Below are 21,043 nucleotides of genomic sequence, written 5' to 3' on the forward strand. Positions count from 1 at the left end.
GTAAAGAACCACCATAAATCTGGTCATGTGGTTAGTAGCAGCTACGCTGGGGGAGAGGAGATTCTGTGGTGACGTCATAAATGCGATGTGCTGATTTCTGATTTGTAGTCATGCTAATTACGAACCTTTACAAGCTGATAAATCATGTTATGTTACTGACATGGTTGAAACACCCATCAATAATTTTAATTTAGGTACATGTGTGATCCGGGACTTAAGGCAAAGCGGATTAGAAAATAGCTCTTTTAGCCCCGTTGACTTGCATTCATGTTTTCGTTCTTCCAGAGACCCATGAGCCGACCGAAAAGGGAGGAGACTTAGGCTCCCTGTTGCTACAAAAACTTACCAGAAACTTCAGACAGAAACAGCTGATCTTGTGTAGTAGACACAAGTATAATCAGGCACAGCTGCCTTGGTGAGGTTTAAACATGTGTTTCAGACATCTGGACGGATATTTGACCTTTTTTAAGATTTGGCATCACAAACTCCATTTGGAACATAAAGGCTTTGAACCCAGTGGACGGCATCCAAGATGGTGAAAAAAATCATGTTGTTTTTTCCTACTTCACCATCTTTCTTGCTGTTGTAGTATCCCCCTCTTTCCAGAGAGTCTAGTACTGAGGTATTACATTGGGCCAAGACAATTTCAACCTCAAATTCTTTGTAATCTTTCCGGATCTCCTTCAAGGCATTCACTCCAGCGGTGTCCAGGAACAAGACAGCGCTGCAGTCGATTACTAAACTACGCAGGTTTCTGGAAGGTTTCTCATCAAATGTCAAAGTCACAGCTGCATCATTCTCCTTGTGGGGCTTTTCTCCTGATTTTACCTTTGGTGTATCTTGGATTTCCTGCTGTTTGCTCTTTTTGAACTTTAGATGTTGGATTTTCTCCCTCACAGGGTTAAAACCAACACTTTTGTAAAGTGATTTCTTGAATAAACTCTGGTTAGCGTAATAGATGGGTGCCTCGTATCTGAAAACAGCAACTCCGGGGTGTGTCTGAAGGCCACGGTAGGATAATAAGTGCTCATAGTGATCCCTGACCTGAGGCCGGCCCAGCTCCAGGACCTGGGCTTTCTGAGTTCGACCCACGACACAAAAGGCTGACACTATAACCCCAACAACAATACCGAGCTCTGTGTTGACCAGTGCAGATGTAGCCATGGTTACCAGCCAGATGGAGGCATCAATTTGGTTGGACCGCCACATGCGAGGAACATCCATGAACTTCCTTAGAGCACCGCGGAGGTTCACCACAATGATTACCGCCAAAACACACCTGCAAAAACACAGAAAATGAAAAATTGGTTCTTATGAACACACATTTTGTAACTTCTGTGTTGGCTTCAGTTTTGGCAGGTGAAGTTTCCCCATGATTGAGATTCAAAACAACACTTAAGTCACGCCACCCACTGTTTTGTCTGCACACAACTTGAGTAGAGAAACAAAAACATTCTTCTTAAAATAATTTTCATGACAATAAAACAGAAAGGTGAGGCAAATGCAGATTTATCATTAAGGCAATTTTTTAGAATTATCACCATCCCATTATGAGTGTGCAGCTCTTTGGCCCAGACAAAATTTTATTTCATAATTATCAAGAGTCTTCTCAGTGGTGTAGTGGTTAGTGGTAGTGTCCACCCCGGGAGATCGGAGTTCAAATCCCGTCGGATCATACCAAAGACATTTAAAAATGGGACCCAGTGCCTCCCTGCTTGACACCCAGTTTTACGGGGTTGGATTGTGGAGTTAAACCACCAAATAGTTCCTGAGCGCAGCCACAGCTGCAGCTCATTGCTCCCCACAGGGATGGGTCAAATGTGGAGATGAATTTCACCGGTGTGTGATGACTAATAGGACTTTAACTGCCTGTCCAATTTCAGAATAATTTACTAATTGCTCACTGTTAAGTCACTGTGTCCAACACATTCTCACACCTGGAGCATCAAAAAATGACGCTGGGAGACCAATGCGTCTGGAGGCGATGCGCTGTGCTAGAGCGTTGGTTTCCGATACCCACGGTAAAACGCACATTACACCGACATTTAACCTATAAATTCTTGCTATTTAACCTTCCCCTCGCCCCCACAGTAACCTTAACCCAGTTTCTCATTCTAAAGTTCCCGTTGACCATGCTGGAGAGGGACAATACAACTAGAAACAAAGTTTTTCATGCACAAGAGGGTTAAGGTTAGGATGGGGGTGATGGGAAGGTTAAATACCAAGAGGGTAAAGGTCAGAATTCAGTAAAATCGCCATTTTACCAACGCGTTGGGAGTCCCAACGTGTTGAAAACAAACGCTTAGTCACCCAGCACAATTTTTCTACGCTTCGGGTGTGAGAATGTGTTGTTGTGTCAGAAATCTAGAACACATATCCTTATTTCAACACAAGAAAAATACGCGTGCTGTTAATTTCTGTAACTCGGGTGATTTCTTTTAGCAAAGACTGAGATTTTGAAAGAAGCACAATACAGAAACCAACTGGCTGAAATGCTTTTCAATTAGAGGAGATCAATAATCAGACATTATTGATTCAGAAACTTCATGTGGTCAATGATGCTGTGAGTGTGAATTTCTGAGAGTAGATAACAAGCAGGAAGTCAATCAATCCCAATCAGTTCTAGACACAATCTGGTCATTCAACTCCTTTGCAGTATCAAAAACAAAAAGCTCATGCAAAACCAGAATGTCCTTCAAACTTGGTCTTTACTTCAGAGTTAACTTTAAGTTGTTTACATCTGCTCTCAGCTATGCTGCCCTTTGTCTCATATGTGAGCAGAACATCTTGATTAGTGAATAGATTACTGAGAGAAAAACAACCAACTTCAGTGTTAAACTATCAGCATTTATCTGTCACTACCTTTAACCCTCTTTTAAAAGAGAAGCAAATCTCATTTAAAACTACACACACTTTTCCACTTTTCTGTTAAAACAAACAATATAATGGACTTTCAAATCATCACATTCAGTTTCAAGATGAATAAATACCTACTGATTTAAGTTTTTTCTAGATGGTAAACTTGATCAAGTATTTTTGTGTGTAATTTTCTGACTGTGAAGAAATAAGCGGAGAGTAAAAGTGAATCATTTACAAATAAATCTGTGTGTCGCAAGAGAAATGAGTCAGGACATTAAAGCCTCTGGGATGCTTACTTCTGTAGGGAATAGAAGAGTGGAGCAATAACCAGAAGCACCAGCAGCAGAACAAGAGCACTGACCAACCCCGATATCTGGGTCTGACACCCTGTTGACTCCTTGACAAGAGTCTTCGTCAGAGCGGCGCTGGTGGAGAAGCAGCAGAAGAACGATGGGAGAATATTGCAGAAGCCGATGGCGTACATCTCCTGGTTGGCATCCACTGTGTAGCCGTGCTTCTTGGCGAACATCTCCGAGAGTGATACGGTGATGGCAAATCCTACGATGGCGATGGAGAAGGCGTCGACGGCCACGTTGGGGATCAGTATCCATGACGGCAGCTGAGGAGGCAGGAAGCCTGTGGGGATGCTGCCAGCCACTCCTGAACCATATTCACTGTTGAAGTGGCCAAAGTGAGATGCAAGAGTAGCAATTATGACCACAAACAGCTCAAATGGGATCGGAGCCTGAGGAAAACAAAAACAAAGACAATTAGAAAACTCTATCAAACATGAAAAAGGGCATTCTGAAATATGTGTAGTTAAAGTTTTGCTAAAAAGGACACTTGATATATTTACTTTGTACCTTTAGCTTAGCTTTGAAGCGGTCATTTAACTCCTTTGCAGGAATCAGTACAACCAAACACACGAAACTGGTGATTAGGTCACAGATGTTGGTGTCCCCAAGGTTGGTGAGCAGGCTGTACCAGGTCTTAAACAGAGTGAACCAGCCCTGGGGCCTGGGGATCTTCAGGCCTAGAAGGTACTTAAACTGGGAAGTGAGGATGGTCAGAGACGCCCCTGTTGCAAAGCCACTGAGAAGAGAGTCGGAGAGGTAGATGGAGACAAAGCCCACCTGAAAGAGGCCCATCAGCACCTGACAGAACAACATAAGCAGAGCAAACAACTTCACCCAATTTTTCTATTTTATCCTGAATAATGTCTCCAGTTGACCAAATCCCTTGAGTGAAAAAATACATTCCAGACAAGTACATCTGATACTCACCTGATAAACTCCTGCAACGAAGGTTACTGTTGCTCCCACTGAGATTGCGTAGCAGCTTCTGTCACACCCTCCACTACTGCTGTTTCCCTGACCATCCAGCAGCAATAAAACACTGCTGTTACTGTCAATGCTGCTTTCTGAGAGGTACCCTGCTAAAGCCAATTCCCGATCCACCACCTGACCCACAAGCAAGCAGAGAACTCCAAAAATTCCCACTGAGATGTGCTTGGAAGTGCCCAGGAGAGCATAAATGATAGATGCAAAGAAAGAAGTGTAGAGACCATAAATGGGGTCCTGACTGGCTAATAAGGAGTATGCTATGGACTGTGGGACCAGCAGGATCCCGACTATAAGTCCTGACATGGCATCTCCCAGAATCCAGTCCCTGAGTTTGTAGTGTGGAAGCCATTTCAAAATAGGAACGAAACCCAGTAGTTTGGATTTCACTTTCTTTGAAGTGCATGAGCAATGTTTCTTGAGACGATTAGACACAACAGTTTGCCATTTCTTTGGTTCCTCCTTAGCTCTTTCCAGGATGAGCGGTCGCTGTAGGTCAGACTCAGATTCATCCTGCTCTGACATGCAGAAATCACTTCTATGAAGCATCCTGATCCGTTGTGCCTGTAGTCATGGAAACAGAGTTCAGAGGTTGAACCAACCTCAAACTAAAACAGACACTTGAAAAACAAACACTTCTACTTGAGGGCTGTAAATCACAAGTTTGATCACGATACAATATTATATCAATATAGAGGATCACGATTTGATGTTTACCATGATCTCAAATTCAGTCACAATACCACAATACCAATCAATGTTGACCATAGTATCCATATAGATTGATGCATTGTTACACTCTTATTTCATAGTTATCAATCCCGGACTAAATCAGGATGTTTCTCTAATAGCAGGCACACTGGATACCTGAGAGGAAGGCTGGAACATTGGGTGTGACGTCTATTTCCATTTGTAACAGCGTGTTATAAATCTTTATTAGGTTAGATAATTTACATCAGATCATTGTGTAGCCACAAAAGCCCTCCTCATTCTCAGTCCAGGTTCAACAAAATGTGACCTTCACAAAGATAGAATGGTACAACCCACTGATGCAGATACCCACACCAAGAGGACAAAGAGGAGGAATGAGGAAGATGGCAACGGAAATAAAGCCCATGTTATCAACGCTGTGTAGTCTAGAATGACTTGGCTCATTACATCAACAAAACGAGACTTGTTACTTGGTGGACTTGTCTCTAGTTGCAGTAAATCCATCAGAATTTACTGTCATTTGTTCATTATAACAGATTTAAAATCAACAGGTAAAGTTAGGCTCCCTCTGATCGAGCTGATTTAAAAAAAATCCTAGAATAAAAACGTTTCTTAGCTCCGTTTTTCAGTGTGAGCCATCATGAGTACGTTGAAGGCTGTGTGCTGGCTGTAGGAAACAGGCAGGCATCGACATATAAAAAGGAAACACACGTATGATCGGTGAAATGTATGATGAAGTCTCTTAAAGTATCATACCTAGATCAGCCTAGTGCCAGCGCTGCATTCGCGCAGGAATGAATGGACACTATTGTAAACAAGTTGTCAACGTGGACATCGCCGGAAACTTTGACCAACTACGCGACTAATTATCAATGTGAGGCAAACGTCGACTTTAAAGCATAAAAATACCAACCTTAGCACCAATGAGCCGTTCTTATGAAGGTTTTCTGATGTGACACTCCAAAAAATCTGGTTTTATTCGGCAATAAACTCATTTTGTTCTAAGCTTGACATCCTGTACATCTTCGTAATGCGTTTACGTCAGTCTGGCAGCTGAAACTACGTCACTTCCGCCTCTCGGAGTCCATCCCTCTTTAAGTGTAAAATAAGCACAACATAAAATAAATGGTTGAAATTCTAGTGAACGTTTAGTTTCCAAAATATTTTTGAGGCTAAATGGATTCTATAGTAGTAGTAGTAATGATAATAATAATAACGATAATAATAATAATAATAATAATAATAATAATAATAACGATAATAATAATAATAATAATAATAATAATAATAATAATAATAATAATAATATGGCTGGTGCAGTGGTTAGAGCTGTTGCCTTGCAGCGAGAAGGTCCTGGGTTTGCTTCCCAGCCTGGGATCTTTCTGCATGGAGTCTGCATGTTCTCCCTGTGCATGTGTGGGTTCTCTCTGGGTACTCCGGCTTCCTCCCACAGTCCAAAAACATGACTGTTAGGTTGATTGGTCTGTCTAAATTGTCCTTAGGTGTGTGTGTGTGTGTGTGTGTGTGTGTGTGTGTGTGTGTGTGTGTGTGTGTGTGTGTGTGTGTGTGTGTGTGTGTCTCTGTGTTACCCTGCGATGGACTAGCTCTGTCCAGGGTGTACCCCGCCTGATTGCCCATTGACCACTGGAGATAGTGGTAAAGTGGTAATTATATACATTCACCAGTGTGTGAATGTGTGTGTGAATGGGTGAATGACTGATTGTGTTGTAAAGCACCTTGGGGGGTTCCAGGACTCTAGAAGGATACAGGCCATTTACCATTTATATAGCCTACAATAGCCTTGTGCTAATTGTGTTAGGAGTTGAGGAAACTTGTTACAGTAAATGTTTTGAAAAATCTATCATAATTGTAAAAAAAAACTGTAAGTAACTATATATTGAATTCTCTCTTATCCTCTTCTTATTCCCCTCAATATCAGTGGTCTCAAAAGGACAAACACAAAGATTTTTCAGCTGCACTGAGATAAGGAGGCTAAACTATTTTCTTCTAAACGATTTGACATAACCAAAGTGTAGTTCCAGATCTTCACCTTTAGATAGTGTCAATCCCCTCCTTGTTCATCTAAGTAAATTACAGTAAAACCTGAGTTTGCAGCGCTGTATGCTGTAGCTAGGCGAGTGTAGCTCAGATGGGGTCACTTTTTTCACCTTGAAAACTTGAAAGTGTGGCGTGAGAGTGTGGGAAGATCATTCTGGGGTCCAAATCAGAAATCTGCATGTACTCCAAGAATGCCTGGACTCATTCAAGAGCTGGATGGCTGAAATAACTAAGATAAAGGAGAACCTTGGACTCCTGTCCTCACAAAATATACTGTCACATACTTTGATGCAATTTCTGATGTGGGTTTTAATCCGGATATCTTCCATTTTCCTAAGGAATGCTGTAAAACTTAGTCCCATTGTTTCTTATGGTGAAATGGAAATGCTGATTCATGCTTTCATTTCTTGGTTGGACTATTGCAATGTTCTCTACATATGCTTATCTAAATCATCCATAGATTACAGACTGTGCAGAATGACTGTACACTGTAATCATCTAGACTCCTGACTAAATCCTCCAGGTTTAGTCATGTGACTCCATACTAAAGCATCTTTCTTGGCTTCATTGTCATGTCCACTTCAAGATTCTGGTTCTTACTTGGAGATGTCTGCATGGACAGACTCCAGTGTACATCAATGACTTGTTACATCCTTCTGGCTCCAGCAGGTCCTTAAGGTCCTCCGACTAAAGCTTGCTTGCACTTCCCTGCTCAAGGAGAAATACTAAAGGAGTCAGAGCCCTCTCTTCTGTGGCTCCTACATTCTGGAATGCTGGAATTCCAGAATCTGGAATTTGTTTCTGCAGCAGCTGCTGCTTAGGGAGAATGGAAATTAGTTTGAAGGTTTTCCCTGAAAACATAGAAAGCAACTTTGCATTTAAACCCAGCATGAACACTAACAGCCACACTGGGAGACAGAGACGAGACTCTCTAGTTTCTATATACACTGGTAGGTTTTGTAATCCCAGTGTTTGTAATTGGATGCAGGCTTATTTCAACACATGACCATTTAAAACCATCCTGGTAATCCCTTTTGTCTTCTCAGACATCTGAAGTTGGATTTGTTTTTAAAATAGGAGGATTACATACTTTGCTGGGGACAATATAAGGACTTCATCAGGTAGGGATATTTACTTTGTCTTTGTTGAACGTTTTTGATTTGTTTTTGTTAAATATTTTAGATAGCAGTAACTGGGAGGGTATAAAAGAATGAGTAGCTGTAGTAATATAATTAATCCTATCCTACTTCATAGCTACGCTGCCATTCTCTACTTGCCCAAAAGTGACTTAAAACAACGTTTAGGCACATAAACCATCATTTATCATCATTTTAAACTCTTTTCTTCGTCAACAGCAGTCATGGTGGATGCAGCTGCAGCAGAGCAGTTCTTGGATGCCAACCCAGCATTTGCCAAGCAGTACTATGACATGAATTTACGTCCCAGAGTCATCTCAGATCTGCTGGACAGCAACCGTAAGCCAGTGATGGACACCAGCAGGTTCCATGAGCTGACTATGGTGGACGAGAGTGAGATTCTTTTTGACCTGGTACGAGACATCCAGGACAACCTGCAGATGGAGAGGTCGGTCTTCAGGCTAATGAAACACCTCAGCTTCATGTTGAGGGCAGACCGCATGAGTCTCTTCATGTACCGGCAGAGGAATGGTGTGGCTGAGCTGGCCACAAGGTGATTCGGCATTATATTTGTACTTAGTGATTAGATTTTATACTAGTAGAAAAACAAGACGAGTATGTATTTTATGCAGTAAACGGAATGCAAGCAGGAACTGGGAAGCATTTCCTGGATGCTTAGTCTTAAATGACTTGTGTCATTGTGACTTTTTATAAAATGAAAAATGGGCCTACAAAAGTCTAATTATCATGCCTTGATCAATTTTCCTCCCAGAACACCACCAACTCCAGTCAATAGCACTAACTCAATATTTATCTACTTCTGTTTGCATTTCATTCTCCTAATCTTGGCCAGAAAACATTTACCAGGATAAATCATCTGAACAGAGAGCCCAGCTAAATTAGGATGTCTGATTTTTTTTTCTTTTCCTTTTTTTTCTTTTTTAGCAGCACAAAATTTGAGATTCAAACAGCTTTAGGTGATTAATAAAATGCATTTTTCTTTTTCTGTTCAATTCTCGCCATTATAGTGTTAAAATAGTATTAGCTTTCAAATCCCCAAGGATAGTCATATCCTTTTCTAATTGTCAAATCCAGTGGTGTCTGAACGTAATAGTCATGTTTAGAGGACAAAGAAGTCTTAAAGCAAGCATGAACAGCACTGATTATTACTGTTTTTTCTACTTTAATGATTTATTCTAGGCTATTTAATGTCCATAAAGATGCAACCTATGACGAGTGCCTGGTGCAGCCTGAAAGTGAAATTGTGTATCCGTTGGACATGGGCATCGTGGGACACGTGGCAACCAGCAAGAAGATGGTCAATGTTCCTGATGTGACAAAGGTAGACACACTTGAGGAGTGTTTGTGTGTTTTCTGATTGTTATTATTATGTTCCACATTGTAAAGGCAGTTTTGTCTTTGTAATGTAACCTACCATTCACTCACACAGAAAATGTTGTTACATGTGCCAGTTTTGTGAAAATAAATATTAATCTGCTCTAATCTGCACAACATGATTATTGTAGATGTAATTTTATTTGCTTATGCTGGTGAAGGTTCTCAGTCATCCTGCTCATGGTAATCCAGAAGGGTTCAAATGAAGGCAACTGGACTTCTTTGGTTTCTTGAAGACGAATCAGAGAGGGAATCAGAGTAGTTTCTGCTCCTTAAATAACAACAGACAGCTACAGGTTATTAGCTTGACTCTCCCATATTCCAGTCAGAATTGACAAAGCTCCTTGGATGAGAAGTGAAACGCCATCAAGAAACCAAAGAAGTCCAGTTACCTTCATTTGAACCCTTTTGGATTTATTTGCATGTCTGCCCTTTAAAAATAATTTATGTTTGATGTAACTGATTTTATTCATCTGGGAACACCTCTAGAGACTGGATTTATAGCACCTTGTAAAATAACACTTTCATGCATGGGCTATTAATAAGTTGAGCATTGATGTAAAGCAAATTTTTAATTAAGGCTTATTTGTAAAAAGTATCTTAAATTACCAACAGTCAACTACAGGTGAAACTGGAAAAATTATAATATGATGCAAATTCATTTATGTTAGTAATTCTACTTAATATGTGAAACTAATTTAAAAAAAGACAGACTCATTCCATGCACAGGCGGATATTTCAGCCTTTATTTGTTATAATTGTGATGATTATGGTTTACAGCTGATGAAATCCCCACATTCAAAATCTCAGAAAATTAGAAAGTAGTGAAAAGGTTCAATATTCCAGACTCAAAGTGCCACACTCTCATCAGCTGATGAATCCAGAACACATGCAAAGGGTTCCTGAGCCTTTAGATGGTCTCTCAGTCTAAGTTGGATTACTGAAATAAATTAACTGTTGCACCTTATTCTCATGTTTCCAGTTTTACCTGTATTCCAGTTCATCTTTTTAAATTACAAATAAAATTGATTTGCTTTATGACCACACGGGGGCGACATACGACCACTGTAATTCCACCGTTTAATTCCATTTAACCAAAGCTAGCTCAATCTCATTACAGCTAATACCTTTGACATTTGAAAACGGCTTGCAAGCTTTTCTCTCTCTCTCTCTCTCTCTCTCTCTCTCTCTCTCTCTCTCTCTCTCTCTCTCTCTCTCTCTCTCTCTCTCTCTCTCTCTCTCTCTCTCTCTCTCTCTCTCTCTCTCTCTCTCTCTCTCTCTCTCTCTCTCTCTCTCTCTCTTATCTACCCATCATGCTACACAGGTCCACAGCCTTCTCATCCGCCCACAGTCGTCTCTGCTCCTTTTGACATGTACCTTTATTATGGCTGCAACAAACAAAACCTAAATGATGCATTATAAGCACTCCCCAAACAGACCAGGGTTGATGGTTCTTTTTTCCTTCTGCATCCAGGCCTGCCAGTTGTTTCTTTAATGTGAGCCATCACAGAACAAATAATTTTCTTTTCGGAAGCCCTGTGTCACACAACTGCATTTATATTATGTGAAATATAAAAATTGTAACAGTATAAACCTTCAAAGTCTTAGTTTCCCAGTGGGGGAAATAAAACTAGTTTCCACATAATTGGGAGTTTTTATATTGCAAACATGGAAAATGAATGAAGCCCTGGTCTGATAATCTCTGACTCTGCTCCATGTTTCCGTCAAGGTCTAATCCAGCACAGTGAGAATACTGTAGGTGGAGATTAAATGGTGACTAAAACCGGTTTGAAATTCCCCATCGCCTGTCTTTTTCTTTCCAAATGAGATGTAACAGCATGCGCAGAGTAAGAGTGGTACGGTTTGGTCATTTAGGAAGTGTTGCTGCACCTGTGTTCATAGCAGGCTGAGAGGCTGAACTCAGCCAGTTAATCTGTCCTGAATTAGAGCGATTCCAGATTACTCCCAGAGGTCACATAAGCCCTGAGCCAATTTCACCAACTCAGCACAATAACACCTTTAATCTATTCTGCTTCACTTTCTTTTGCCCTCATCATCGTCCACTGGAGCAGAAATAACTGGAGATTCACTTAATGTTTCAGAATTCGCCTTAACTTGAAAATGTAAATTAGTCTAGGAAGAGTGTGTGGATGTGTGTCTCTTAAATTGAAATTAAATCAGAAGCTGTAAAGCGTCAATTTGGGGCAGCAGTAGCTCAACAGGCTGAGCGGGTCGTCCAGTAATCGGATGGTTGCAGGTTCTATCCCGGCTCCGGACAGAGATCTCTGCTGTTGTGTCCATGGGCAAGACACTTAACCCACCTTGCCTGCTGGTGGTGGTTGGAGTGACCGATGGCGCCCGTGCTCGGCAGCCTCGCCTATGTGCTAGCTGTGGCTACATCGTAGCTCATTACCATCAGTGTGTGAATGGATGAATGATACACTGTAGTGTAAAGCGCTTTGGAGTCCTTACTCTGAGTGGCGCTATACAAGTGCGGGCCATTTATCATTTGTGTCTGAGTTTCTTTTTGCATGGTCCTTTGAGTGTGGAGTGGCTGGGATGAGAGCCAGGCCTTCCCAGTCTGAGGCCGTGGCCTCACCTGGAAAAATGTCCTCTGGGTTGGGAATGCGTCTCTGCCTCAGGAGTTCAAGTAACTCAGTGTCTTGTTCACTGATGATGGTAGGATGGAGCTGCAAAGGGATTGCTCCAGGCAGTCATAGCAACGATGGAAATGAATAGAAAAGAAAAGCACTTGGTTTACTGGTCTGTCTACATTTAACCCACATCTACTGTCATAAGATTTGGATTATGACTGAAAGAATAATATCCTGGATTTAAGTGGCTAAAATAACTTTGTAGGACATATTTAGCAGTAAGGTGAGGAGCTCAGAGTAGAGATGCTGCTCCTTCTCATTGATGGAAGACATCTGTGGGGATTGGGCATCTTATCATGATGTGTCCAGGATGCATTAGTTGTCAGGTTGTTTTGAAATGCAATGTGGACTTGATAATAGCTCTAAACCCTATTTGTTTTCCTGTTTTTCCTACTAGAGTTCTCATTTCAGTAACTTTGTTGATGAGTTGACTGAATATGAGACCAAGAACGTCCTGGCTGTCCCCATTATGAATGGTAAAGACATGGTGGCTGTGATGATGGCCATCAATAAGATGGATGGGCCGTGTTTTACTGCCAAGGATGAAGAGGTATTGTGGAACATGATTATTAACATTTTTTGATTATATATTGCAAAATTTAACCTTTCATTTCAAATTTCAATGGTTTTTCTTTCATCAAACATAAGGGAAAATGCTACATCATTGAGATTTCACCCATCACTAAATCAGATTTGACAAGGATGGTTTGAGTAGTTGATGCTTCACTAATAACATTAATGGGTAAACACAATTTCTAAAGTCAGCACTTTGTTCTGTTTTTTCAGACCATAAACAAATATCTGAACTTTGCTAACTTGGTGCTGAGAGTTTTCCACCTGAGTTACCTGCACAACTGTGAGACCAGAAGGGGACAGGTGAGTATGGAAAGCAAACTGCATGTAAATATAAAACTTGGCATCTGATATTATTAATATGGAGATGCTGATGCATGCTTTTATCACCAGTAAAATTGACCACTTCAATGCCCTGCTTTCTGGTCTTCCCAAAAAGAGTACTTCAGGTCTATAACTTTTACGAAACTCAGCAGCTTGTGTCCTGACGAAGACCAGGAAGCGGGAGCACATCACTCCGATTTCAGAATCATTGCATTAGCTCCACGTATGTTTCAGGATCGATTTTAAAATCCTTTTAATGGTTTTTAAGTGTCTTAATGGTATTAGCCTGTCTTATCTCTCACAACTGCTTTTACCATATGAACCCTGGCGGTCCCTGCGCTCCTCTGGTAGCAGTCTCCTTGTCATTCCCAAAGTCAGGACACACATTCACAGCGAGGCGTCTTTTAGTTTTACAGCCCTCGCCTCTGGAACGGGCTGCTGGAGGACCTCAGGGCTGCAGAGAACGTTCATGGTTTTTTTTTCTTTTACCGTGTCCTGTCTGGCTGTGAAGCAAACAGAATTAATGTCTGAATGCTGGTGACAAGCCTTACAGATTTACTCTCAGGTGGAGCATCAAAGCTTCTGCTTTAATGTCATGCCTGATACTTAAAACTTTATTGTTATTGTTGTTTTGAATGCTTGTAATTCCTACCAGACACGGAGACAGAGGTGAAAGAGAAAGGAAGAGACAAAAGGAGGAGGAGGAGGGGGGGTTTCCACAAAAATAAACAATACATGATGAACAAGAGTCTGCTTCTAGACCTGCAGAAGGAGGAAAAAAGAAAAGAAAAGGGACAAACAACAATACAACAGGAGAAAACTATCACTGAATCAACCTGATGAGGAAATATAAAATCAACATTGTTTTACTGAACAATCACACGATAATAAATCACAGTGCTTAAGTGCCAACCACAGCCTTAAGACGTGTTGAAAATGCCCAAGTCCATACTTATGAGAGCACCATGTGAGCACCTGTGTGTTTACACGCGCTTGTTTATGTAAGGTTTCTCTATAGGAGCGTCCAAACGAGAGTGTGAGGGGCCACAGATCCGCCCCCCAAAGATGCGCAGGAGATGGAAAGAGCTCCAAGTCTCAGAGATCCAGGAGCTGTCCCAGAGCACAGGAACCCTAGGGAGACTGCGATCAGAAAAACCCCTGCCCCCCTTGAGAGGCGCAGAGGATTGCCCCGGGGGGCCACAACCAACAGCCGGCAGAGTCCTGGGGGATATCAGTGGCAAGCCTAAAGGCCTGCCCACAGCCTCCCACCCCCAAGTCGGCCGAGCCCGGAACCCAGCGACCCGGGACCCAGAGGTGACCAGCCCCGCCGGGGACCCAACAGAGCTCAGGGACTCAGGCAGCCACTGGGATTAATCAGGCAGATGCCAAAGATCTTAAGCCCCCTGACCCGGGAGCCGCGAACACTCAGGCAGACCAAGGCACCACACTCCTCACCAAGTGTGGCAGAGGGAGGGGAGGTGAAGATGTATAGCAGCAAAAGAAGTCCCAGGAGAAGGGAGGAGTCAAAGGCTCCACCTGACATATACAGTCAATCAATCAATCAATCAATCAATCAAAGCTTTATTTATTAAGCGCCTTCCGCAACCCTGTCAGGAAGCCCAAAGCGCTGAATACAGTCATACACAAACACAGTCACACACTCCCTCCCTCCAGAGCCGCGGTTTGCCGACCCCTGACTGAAAAGCAGCAGTAGAGCCCTGTGTGGGACTGTTTTCTTCATCCCGCTCCTGCTGAATTTCTGACAATTACCGCCCGCAACCGCAACGTGTGTTACACTCCCGCCAGCACCTGCAGCGTGCATGTCTACTCTCGCCCGCAACCGCAAAACTCTGAGAAATTATTACCTCACAATAAAAGAGGTGTATTGAGTTTGCGTCCTCAACATGTCATTTTATAGGCTATACCATGGGTCGGCAACCCGCGGCTCTTCCATCCATCTGATGCGGCTCTCTATGCTTGTAAAATAATGAATGGATATTTAAATAAAATGCTTTATATTTTACTGCATTAATTTTACATCTGTAAGCCAATTCTAAATGTAAAGATTGTCTGCGTAAACCTGAACAGGTCCAACCCGGTCTTACTGTGAGACCGGGTTGACGGGTCACTCTTGTGCGTAATCATAGGGGCTTTCTGAGCTGACGAGGATGAGAGATTCTGGGATTCTCCTCAGACGGCTCCTGGATGTGTCGCCACATTGGAGACAGGAACAAGCACAATTCAGCCAAAGTTTCATAATCAGGGAACATTTTCTAAGTGACAAGTCTCTCTGAGAGACAGGGTTTGGAAAACGCTCGCTTCAGTCGGAGGAATCTTCCCGCATGCGCTCTGGTTTTGTGACGCGCTCCAAGCCCCTCTCCACATCTTCAGCTCACTGTGAACCTTATGTAGTACACGCTGACAGTGAGCTGCGCTGAGCGGTGTCCAGCTCAGATGTTCAGATGGGAATCTTTTCTTGAGTGATTTAGTGTTTCAATTTTTTTAATGAATTCGATTAAAAATAAAGGCGCCCGGCCCGACCCGGCCCGTGTCCGAGGTAATTACACAGTCATTGGCCCGAAGCCCGGCCCGAGGGCGTAGGGCTTCAGTGCAGGGCTCTACCAAGCACCTCCAGGGGGGGGCAGCAGCCCCCCAGCCCCAGACACCCCCAGTGAACCCACCCTCAGTGAACGTCTGGATACTCCAAACTCAGACCCTCCACCCCATCACCCACAACATCCCGCAGGACAACATCAATGACCCCCATCATTGCTTTGTGATGGAACCGATCAAAGGAGCCCAAAGAGATTCATTTGAAGTGGAAGCAGAGGCTGTATCAAGTGCAATATGATCTAACAAAATATTTCTATAGTGGTTAATGCAAAAAGTATCTCTATTTTTCCAATTCATGAGGATAGTTTTCTTAGCGATGCATATGGTAGTCAGAACCACGTGAACCAAAAATGTTTCAATCGGGACATCGTCCAGGTTTCCCAGTAAACAAAGAGAGGGGGAAGTTGGGATATGACATTTCAGACACTTTGACAGGTCTTCACATACTCTACCCCAAAATTCCTGGACAGGTGGGCAGGACCACAGTGCATGAATGTAATTGTCAGGAACGTTGTTTGTGCAGTGTGTACAGGTGTCAGACGACACAAACCCCATCCTCAACATCCGATGACCTGTATAGTGTACTCTGTGTAGCATTTTGTACTGAATTAATTGTAAATTGGGGTGTCTGATCATTTAAAAAGTTTTTAAACAAATTTGGGACCAGAAATTCTGGTCAAAGCTGACTGATAGATCCACCTCCCATTTTTAAATAGGGATTGCTAGTCTATCGTCTATTTTGGACAGTGTCTTATAAATTTTAGACAGTAGTTTGGGGGGTTTGAGATTATAGAAGTCTAATACCCTTGGTGGTGTTTTTTAATTCTACTTTATTGAGCTTAAGTATAGGATTCATCTACTTTTCCAGTCCGGAAGGTTCATCATTTTGTTATTTTGCAAAACATCAGGATTATTCCAGATAGGTGTGCGTCTGCATGGTATTAGTGAAGATTCTGTCATTTTTAGATACTCCCACCATGCTGCCAGAGAGGTGCTGATAGTAATACTTTTGAATCCTTCATGTTTTCTTATGCTTGAGCTAATAAATGGCAAGTCTGAAAGTACAAAGTTTGGTAAAAGTCTCTGAAAGTGTTGTTTATTCTTTCTGGATCATATACTATATTCCTGGTTGAGTCTTTAACAGCAGATATGGTAGTTTTCTCTTTATTTGTTTTTAACTGGTTGGCTAAAAATTTACCTGATTTATTACTGTGTTCAAAGTTTTCTATTTGTAGTCTTTGTGCTAAAAATTGTGTCTTTTCGTCAATAATTCTATGAAGTTCTAATTTAGCTTTACGTAATTTCATTTCATTTCATTTCATTTATATAGCCCCTTCTGCGACCAATGCAGACGCCCAAGGTGCTGAACACAACACAATAAAAACAGAAAACCATCAGAATAAAATATAACAATCGTAAAACCAGCATAAAATCAATTAAAAGAGGAGAGTAAAAGCAAAAAATAAAATCAAGAAAAAGATTAGGAGGCTGGGGCATCGAAGCCGGGTAAAATTTGCTAATCCTGAAAAGCCTTGACAAAAAAATGGGTCTTAAGGCGAGTCTTAAAACCCCCAATGAGGGTGACTGACGCACCACCAAAGGCAACTGGTTCCAAAGTGCAAGTGCCAACACAGAGAACACACGGTCCCCCCGTGACCTGCACTTAGTGCGTAGAATGATCAACAGCTCCCTGCCGGCAGAGCGAAGGGCCCGCGAGGGGGCATGCCTATGCAAAAGGTTGGCAAGATATGCTGGAGCAGTTCCGTGAAAGGCCTTGTAAGCCAGTACCAAGACCTTGAATTTTGCCCTGTATTGCACAGGCAGCCAATGAAGGGATGCCAGCACAGGGGTGATATGTTCCCTGTGCCTAGTGCCTGTCACGAATCTAACGGCTGAGTTTTGAACTAACTGCAAGCGTGCTACCGCACCCTGACTAAGGCCGGCATACAGTGCATTGCAGTAGGCGAGCCTTGAAAGAACAAAAGCATGTGTGACAGTCTCTAAATGTACTCTGGACAGCAGGGGCTTAATTCTGGCTAGGCGGCGTAAGTTAAAATAACACGATCGCACAACCTGGTTGATTTGTGCATCGAATTTAAGGGCTGAGTCCAGTTGCACTCCCAAATTTCGGATGGTGGTCTTCATGTTGGATGCTAAAGTGCCCAGATTCACAGCATCGCATGGGCGTGTAGACATGCCAGGGCTAAGTACAATTACTTCAGTCTTAACGTCATTCAGATGTAAAACGTTTGTAGCCATCCAAGAGCGCACATCCTCTAAGGCAGTGGTTCCTAACCTGGGGGTCCCGACCCCCACAAGGGGGCGCCAAAGCCTCTCAGTGGGTCGCCAGGACCTCTCCACTTTAAGGGGTTAAAACTTCATTTATTACTTGTTTATAGCCTACATTTTGCTCACTTTTTTTCATGAGTGAAAAGTTTACTGATATTAAGACAGGAAATAATTAGTACAGAAAAAGTAACACACTTTTAAGAACATTTTGCTCAGCTCACTGTTTTATTTTCAAGCGTCAAAAGTTCATTAAAGATAGGACTGGTTGATCAATCACAGCCTTTACAGTAAATAATGTAGTATAAACAGTAATATACACTGTTAAGTACATTTTGCTCAGTGTATTGTGTATGTGTCAAACGTTTATTGAAAGGAATGATTGATTTATCAGTGTTTACAAGAAACAATGAGTTCAGAAAAGTAATACAAACTGTCGAGCACATTATGCTCTGTTTGGTTTTGTTAATGACTTTGTTCTGTACTGGAGCCTACAATTACTGTTGTATATTGAATCAAAGCATATTAAAATGTTCTTGAACAATTTTATCATTTCTTAATAATGTTTGTACTGGAAGAGAGAATGGGAGGGGGTTGTCGAAAATTTTACTGGTAAAAAGCGGGGTCCCTTGGGAAAAAGGTTGGGAACCACTGCTCTAAGGCATCTACAAGCTTTGATATTGACCCATCGACCCCCCGCTGAAGGGGGAGGTAGATCTGACAGTCGTCAGCATAAAAATGAAAACGCATGCCGAACCGCCAAAGAAGATTCCCCAATGGTAGTAAGTAGATGGCAAAAAGAAGCGGACCCAGTACAGACCCCTGTGGCACACCCCACTTGAGTCCCGCCCAGGTCGAGGAGGTTTCACCTACACTGGCACAAGAACTCCTGTTGGATAAGTAGGAGTGTAGCCATTGTAGGGCTGCACCAGTAATTCCGGCCCAATGTTGTTGCCGATCCAAAAGTATGTCATGATCGACCGTGTCAAAGGCCGCAGACAAATCTAACATAAAAGAATGACAGCACCCCCCCCCCCCCCCCCGTCACAAGCTAAAAAAACATCATTAAGAACCATTAAAAGTGCAGTCTCTGTACTGTGACCTGCTCTGAACCCTGACTGAAAGATCTCCCAGAGTTCGTTAGTGTCTAAAAATCCAACCAGTTTTAAATATACAACCCTCTCAAGCAGCTTAGATAAGTAAGGTAGATGTGAGATTGGTCTGTAATTGGCCAGCACAGCCTCCTCCATCCCCTTCTTTTTCAGCAGTGGTCGTACAACAGCCCTCTTAAAGGTAAGGGGAACCACACAAGAGGCCAGACTGGTATTTAAGATAAACAGTATATAAGGGGCCAGAACAGAAAAAGTCTCCTTAAGCATCCTTGGGGGAAGAGCATCATAAGAGGAACCAGAAGGTTTTTGCCTAGAAATGAGTTCCTCTAGCTCTGTCATAGATATAGTCTGGAAGGCTGGCAGGTTTGCCCTAAGTGGCATAGGCTCCACAAAAACAGGAGTGCGGCTTACAATAGCAGCCCGAATCATCGCTATCTTGTCCACAAAGTAGTGAGGAAAATCTTCACATGTCCTTGCCATCGCAGCCGTGGACCTGGAGGCAGAAGTTGCAGTTCCCAGTACTGAATCAATTACCTTAAAAAGAGTGCATGGGTCATGAGAATTTGATTCCACAATGTTGGCATAATATCTGATCCTAGCCTGTCGCACCACTTCTTGGTAATCAAAAAGTGACTTTTTATAAATTTCATAGGACACGTGAAGTTTATCTTGCTTCCACTTTCACTCAGCTCTCCTGCAGGCCTGCCTGGAGGCCTGGGTCTCAGCAGACATCCACGGCTCTGCCCTATGCCCTCCTTTCCTAATCTTAAATGGAGCAACATCATCCAAAACAGATGTGCATAGCGTGTCAAAACGAGTAATAAACTCTTCAACAGGGAGGTGGGCTAAGAGAATATCCTGTCCTGCTAGACCAAAGCACTCACTGAATCTCGCCACCTTAGCAGGATTTATGGCATGACTGCACCTCTCAGGAAGAGAAGCTGGGACCTGCCGAGACGGAACACTAAAATTACATAAAATCGGAGAGTGGTCTGAGCGTGTCCACATTAATGGACTGAAGACCAGAGGAAAGAACCCGGTCAAGAGTGTGCCCCTTCACATGTGTAGGACCCTTAACCCACTGAGAAATATTCAGTGAACTTAACAGGTGCAAAAAGTCCTCGACCATCGGCTTATCAGGGCAACAAATATGGATGTTAAAATCTCCTACAATAAAAATCTGATCATATTTCAACACATTCATAGCCAAGAAATCAGCAAAGTCTTTTAGAATTTCCGCATTCAGTCCAGGCGGGAGATAAACCAACGCCACAAAAACTTGAGGAAAAGGTCCAAGTTCAAAAGAGCAAACCTCAAAACTAGAAAAAGGGATAATCTGTTTACAGCTGAAACCTCATTTATAAACAATGAAGAGTCCCCCGGCCCTGCCCGCAGTTCTTGGCACATTAAAACAACTACAGTCTGCAGGTAATAATTCCAACAGGGCACTGTGTCTCTCATTGGCATCCAGGTTTCACAAACACCCAAAAAATCGAGCCCTTGTTCCTCAAAGAAGTCTTTCAGAATAAAAGTTTTGTTCATTACCGACCTTGCATTAACCAGGCCGAGGCGAGCTGATGATAACGTCTTTAGTCCAGTAGCAGCAGAATCTAGAGACACAGGCGCAGTTGACATCCCACATGAGTCCACATGATGCAGATTTGCAAGGTTGGCACCCTTCCAGCGGTAGCAAAACCCCCAGAATACACGTTGCGACGAAGCATCCAAGTCGAAGCCCGCCAGTGGCATCAAGCAGGATGGCGGAGGATCCAACAAACGCGACAGCGCCACGAGAAGACGTCCAGACCCACACAGCCTGGCAAGCTCCTTCCAGGACCGGGGAGGTTTGGCACGTAGGCGCACATGTTTCCCACCTCGACAGCCACGATGCTGGTGGCGCCTCCTCCACTGATGACGACCGGATGCACACCGCGGAGGGACGGGTGGCACCGAGAGGCTCCGAAATGAGCGTGGGGGACTAA

General features: G+C 42.8%; 2 protein-coding genes across 3 annotated transcripts in view; one reads left to right on the top strand and one right to left on the bottom strand.

The window, feature by feature from the left end:
- Positions 1-280: 280 nt before the first annotated feature.
- On the bottom strand, positions 281-5,963 carry slc26a2 (solute carrier family 26 member 2). Its single transcript, XM_015951873.3, has 5 exons — positions 5,824-5,963; positions 4,143-4,763; positions 3,723-4,013; positions 3,156-3,604; positions 281-1,279 (listed from the first exon to the last, which is right to left on the bottom strand). The coding sequence occupies exons 2-5, from the start codon at positions 4,746-4,748 to the stop codon at positions 466-468; spliced, it is 2,160 nt and encodes a 719-aa protein (XP_015807359.3). The 5' UTR covers positions 4,749-4,763; positions 5,824-5,963; the 3' UTR covers positions 281-465.
- A 2,032-nt stretch (positions 5,964-7,995) lies between these two features.
- pde6a (phosphodiesterase 6A, cGMP-specific, rod, alpha) overlaps positions 7,996-21,043 on the top strand; it is a 48,910-nt gene continuing 35,862 nt past the window's right edge. For both annotated transcript variants that reach the window (XM_054739377.2, XM_015951855.3), the window contains exons 1-5: positions 7,996-8,089; positions 8,324-8,657; positions 9,305-9,446; positions 12,551-12,703; positions 12,940-13,029. In XM_054739377.2, coding sequence (XP_054595352.2) covers positions 8,329-8,657; positions 9,305-9,446; positions 12,551-12,703; positions 12,940-13,029 — 714 coding nt within the window. In that variant the 5' untranslated portion in view covers positions 7,996-8,089; positions 8,324-8,328. The remainder of the gene's footprint in view (positions 8,090-8,323; positions 8,658-9,304; positions 9,447-12,550; positions 12,704-12,939; positions 13,030-21,043) is intronic.

This window comes from Nothobranchius furzeri, chromosome 1 (genome assembly GCF_043380555.1).
Source record: "Nothobranchius furzeri strain GRZ-AD chromosome 1, NfurGRZ-RIMD1, whole genome shotgun sequence".
Lineage (NCBI taxonomy): Eukaryota > Metazoa > Chordata > Actinopteri > Cyprinodontiformes > Nothobranchiidae > Nothobranchius > Nothobranchius furzeri.

Excerpts from the sequence above, each read along its gene's own strand:
- slc26a2 (XM_015951873.3), bottom strand. The coding sequence starts at position 4,748 with ATGCTTCATAGAAGTGATTTCTGCATGTCAGAGCAGGATGAATCTGAG. Across the intron at positions 3,605-3,722 it reads GCTTCAAAGCTAAGCTAAAG|GCTCCGATCCCATTTGAGCT; the intron begins GTACAAAGTAAA and ends TGTTTTCCTCAG. Across the intron at positions 1,280-3,155 it reads CTCTTCTATTCCCTACAGAA|GTGTGTTTTGGCGGTAATCA; the intron begins GTAAGCATCCCA and ends GTGTTTTTGCAG.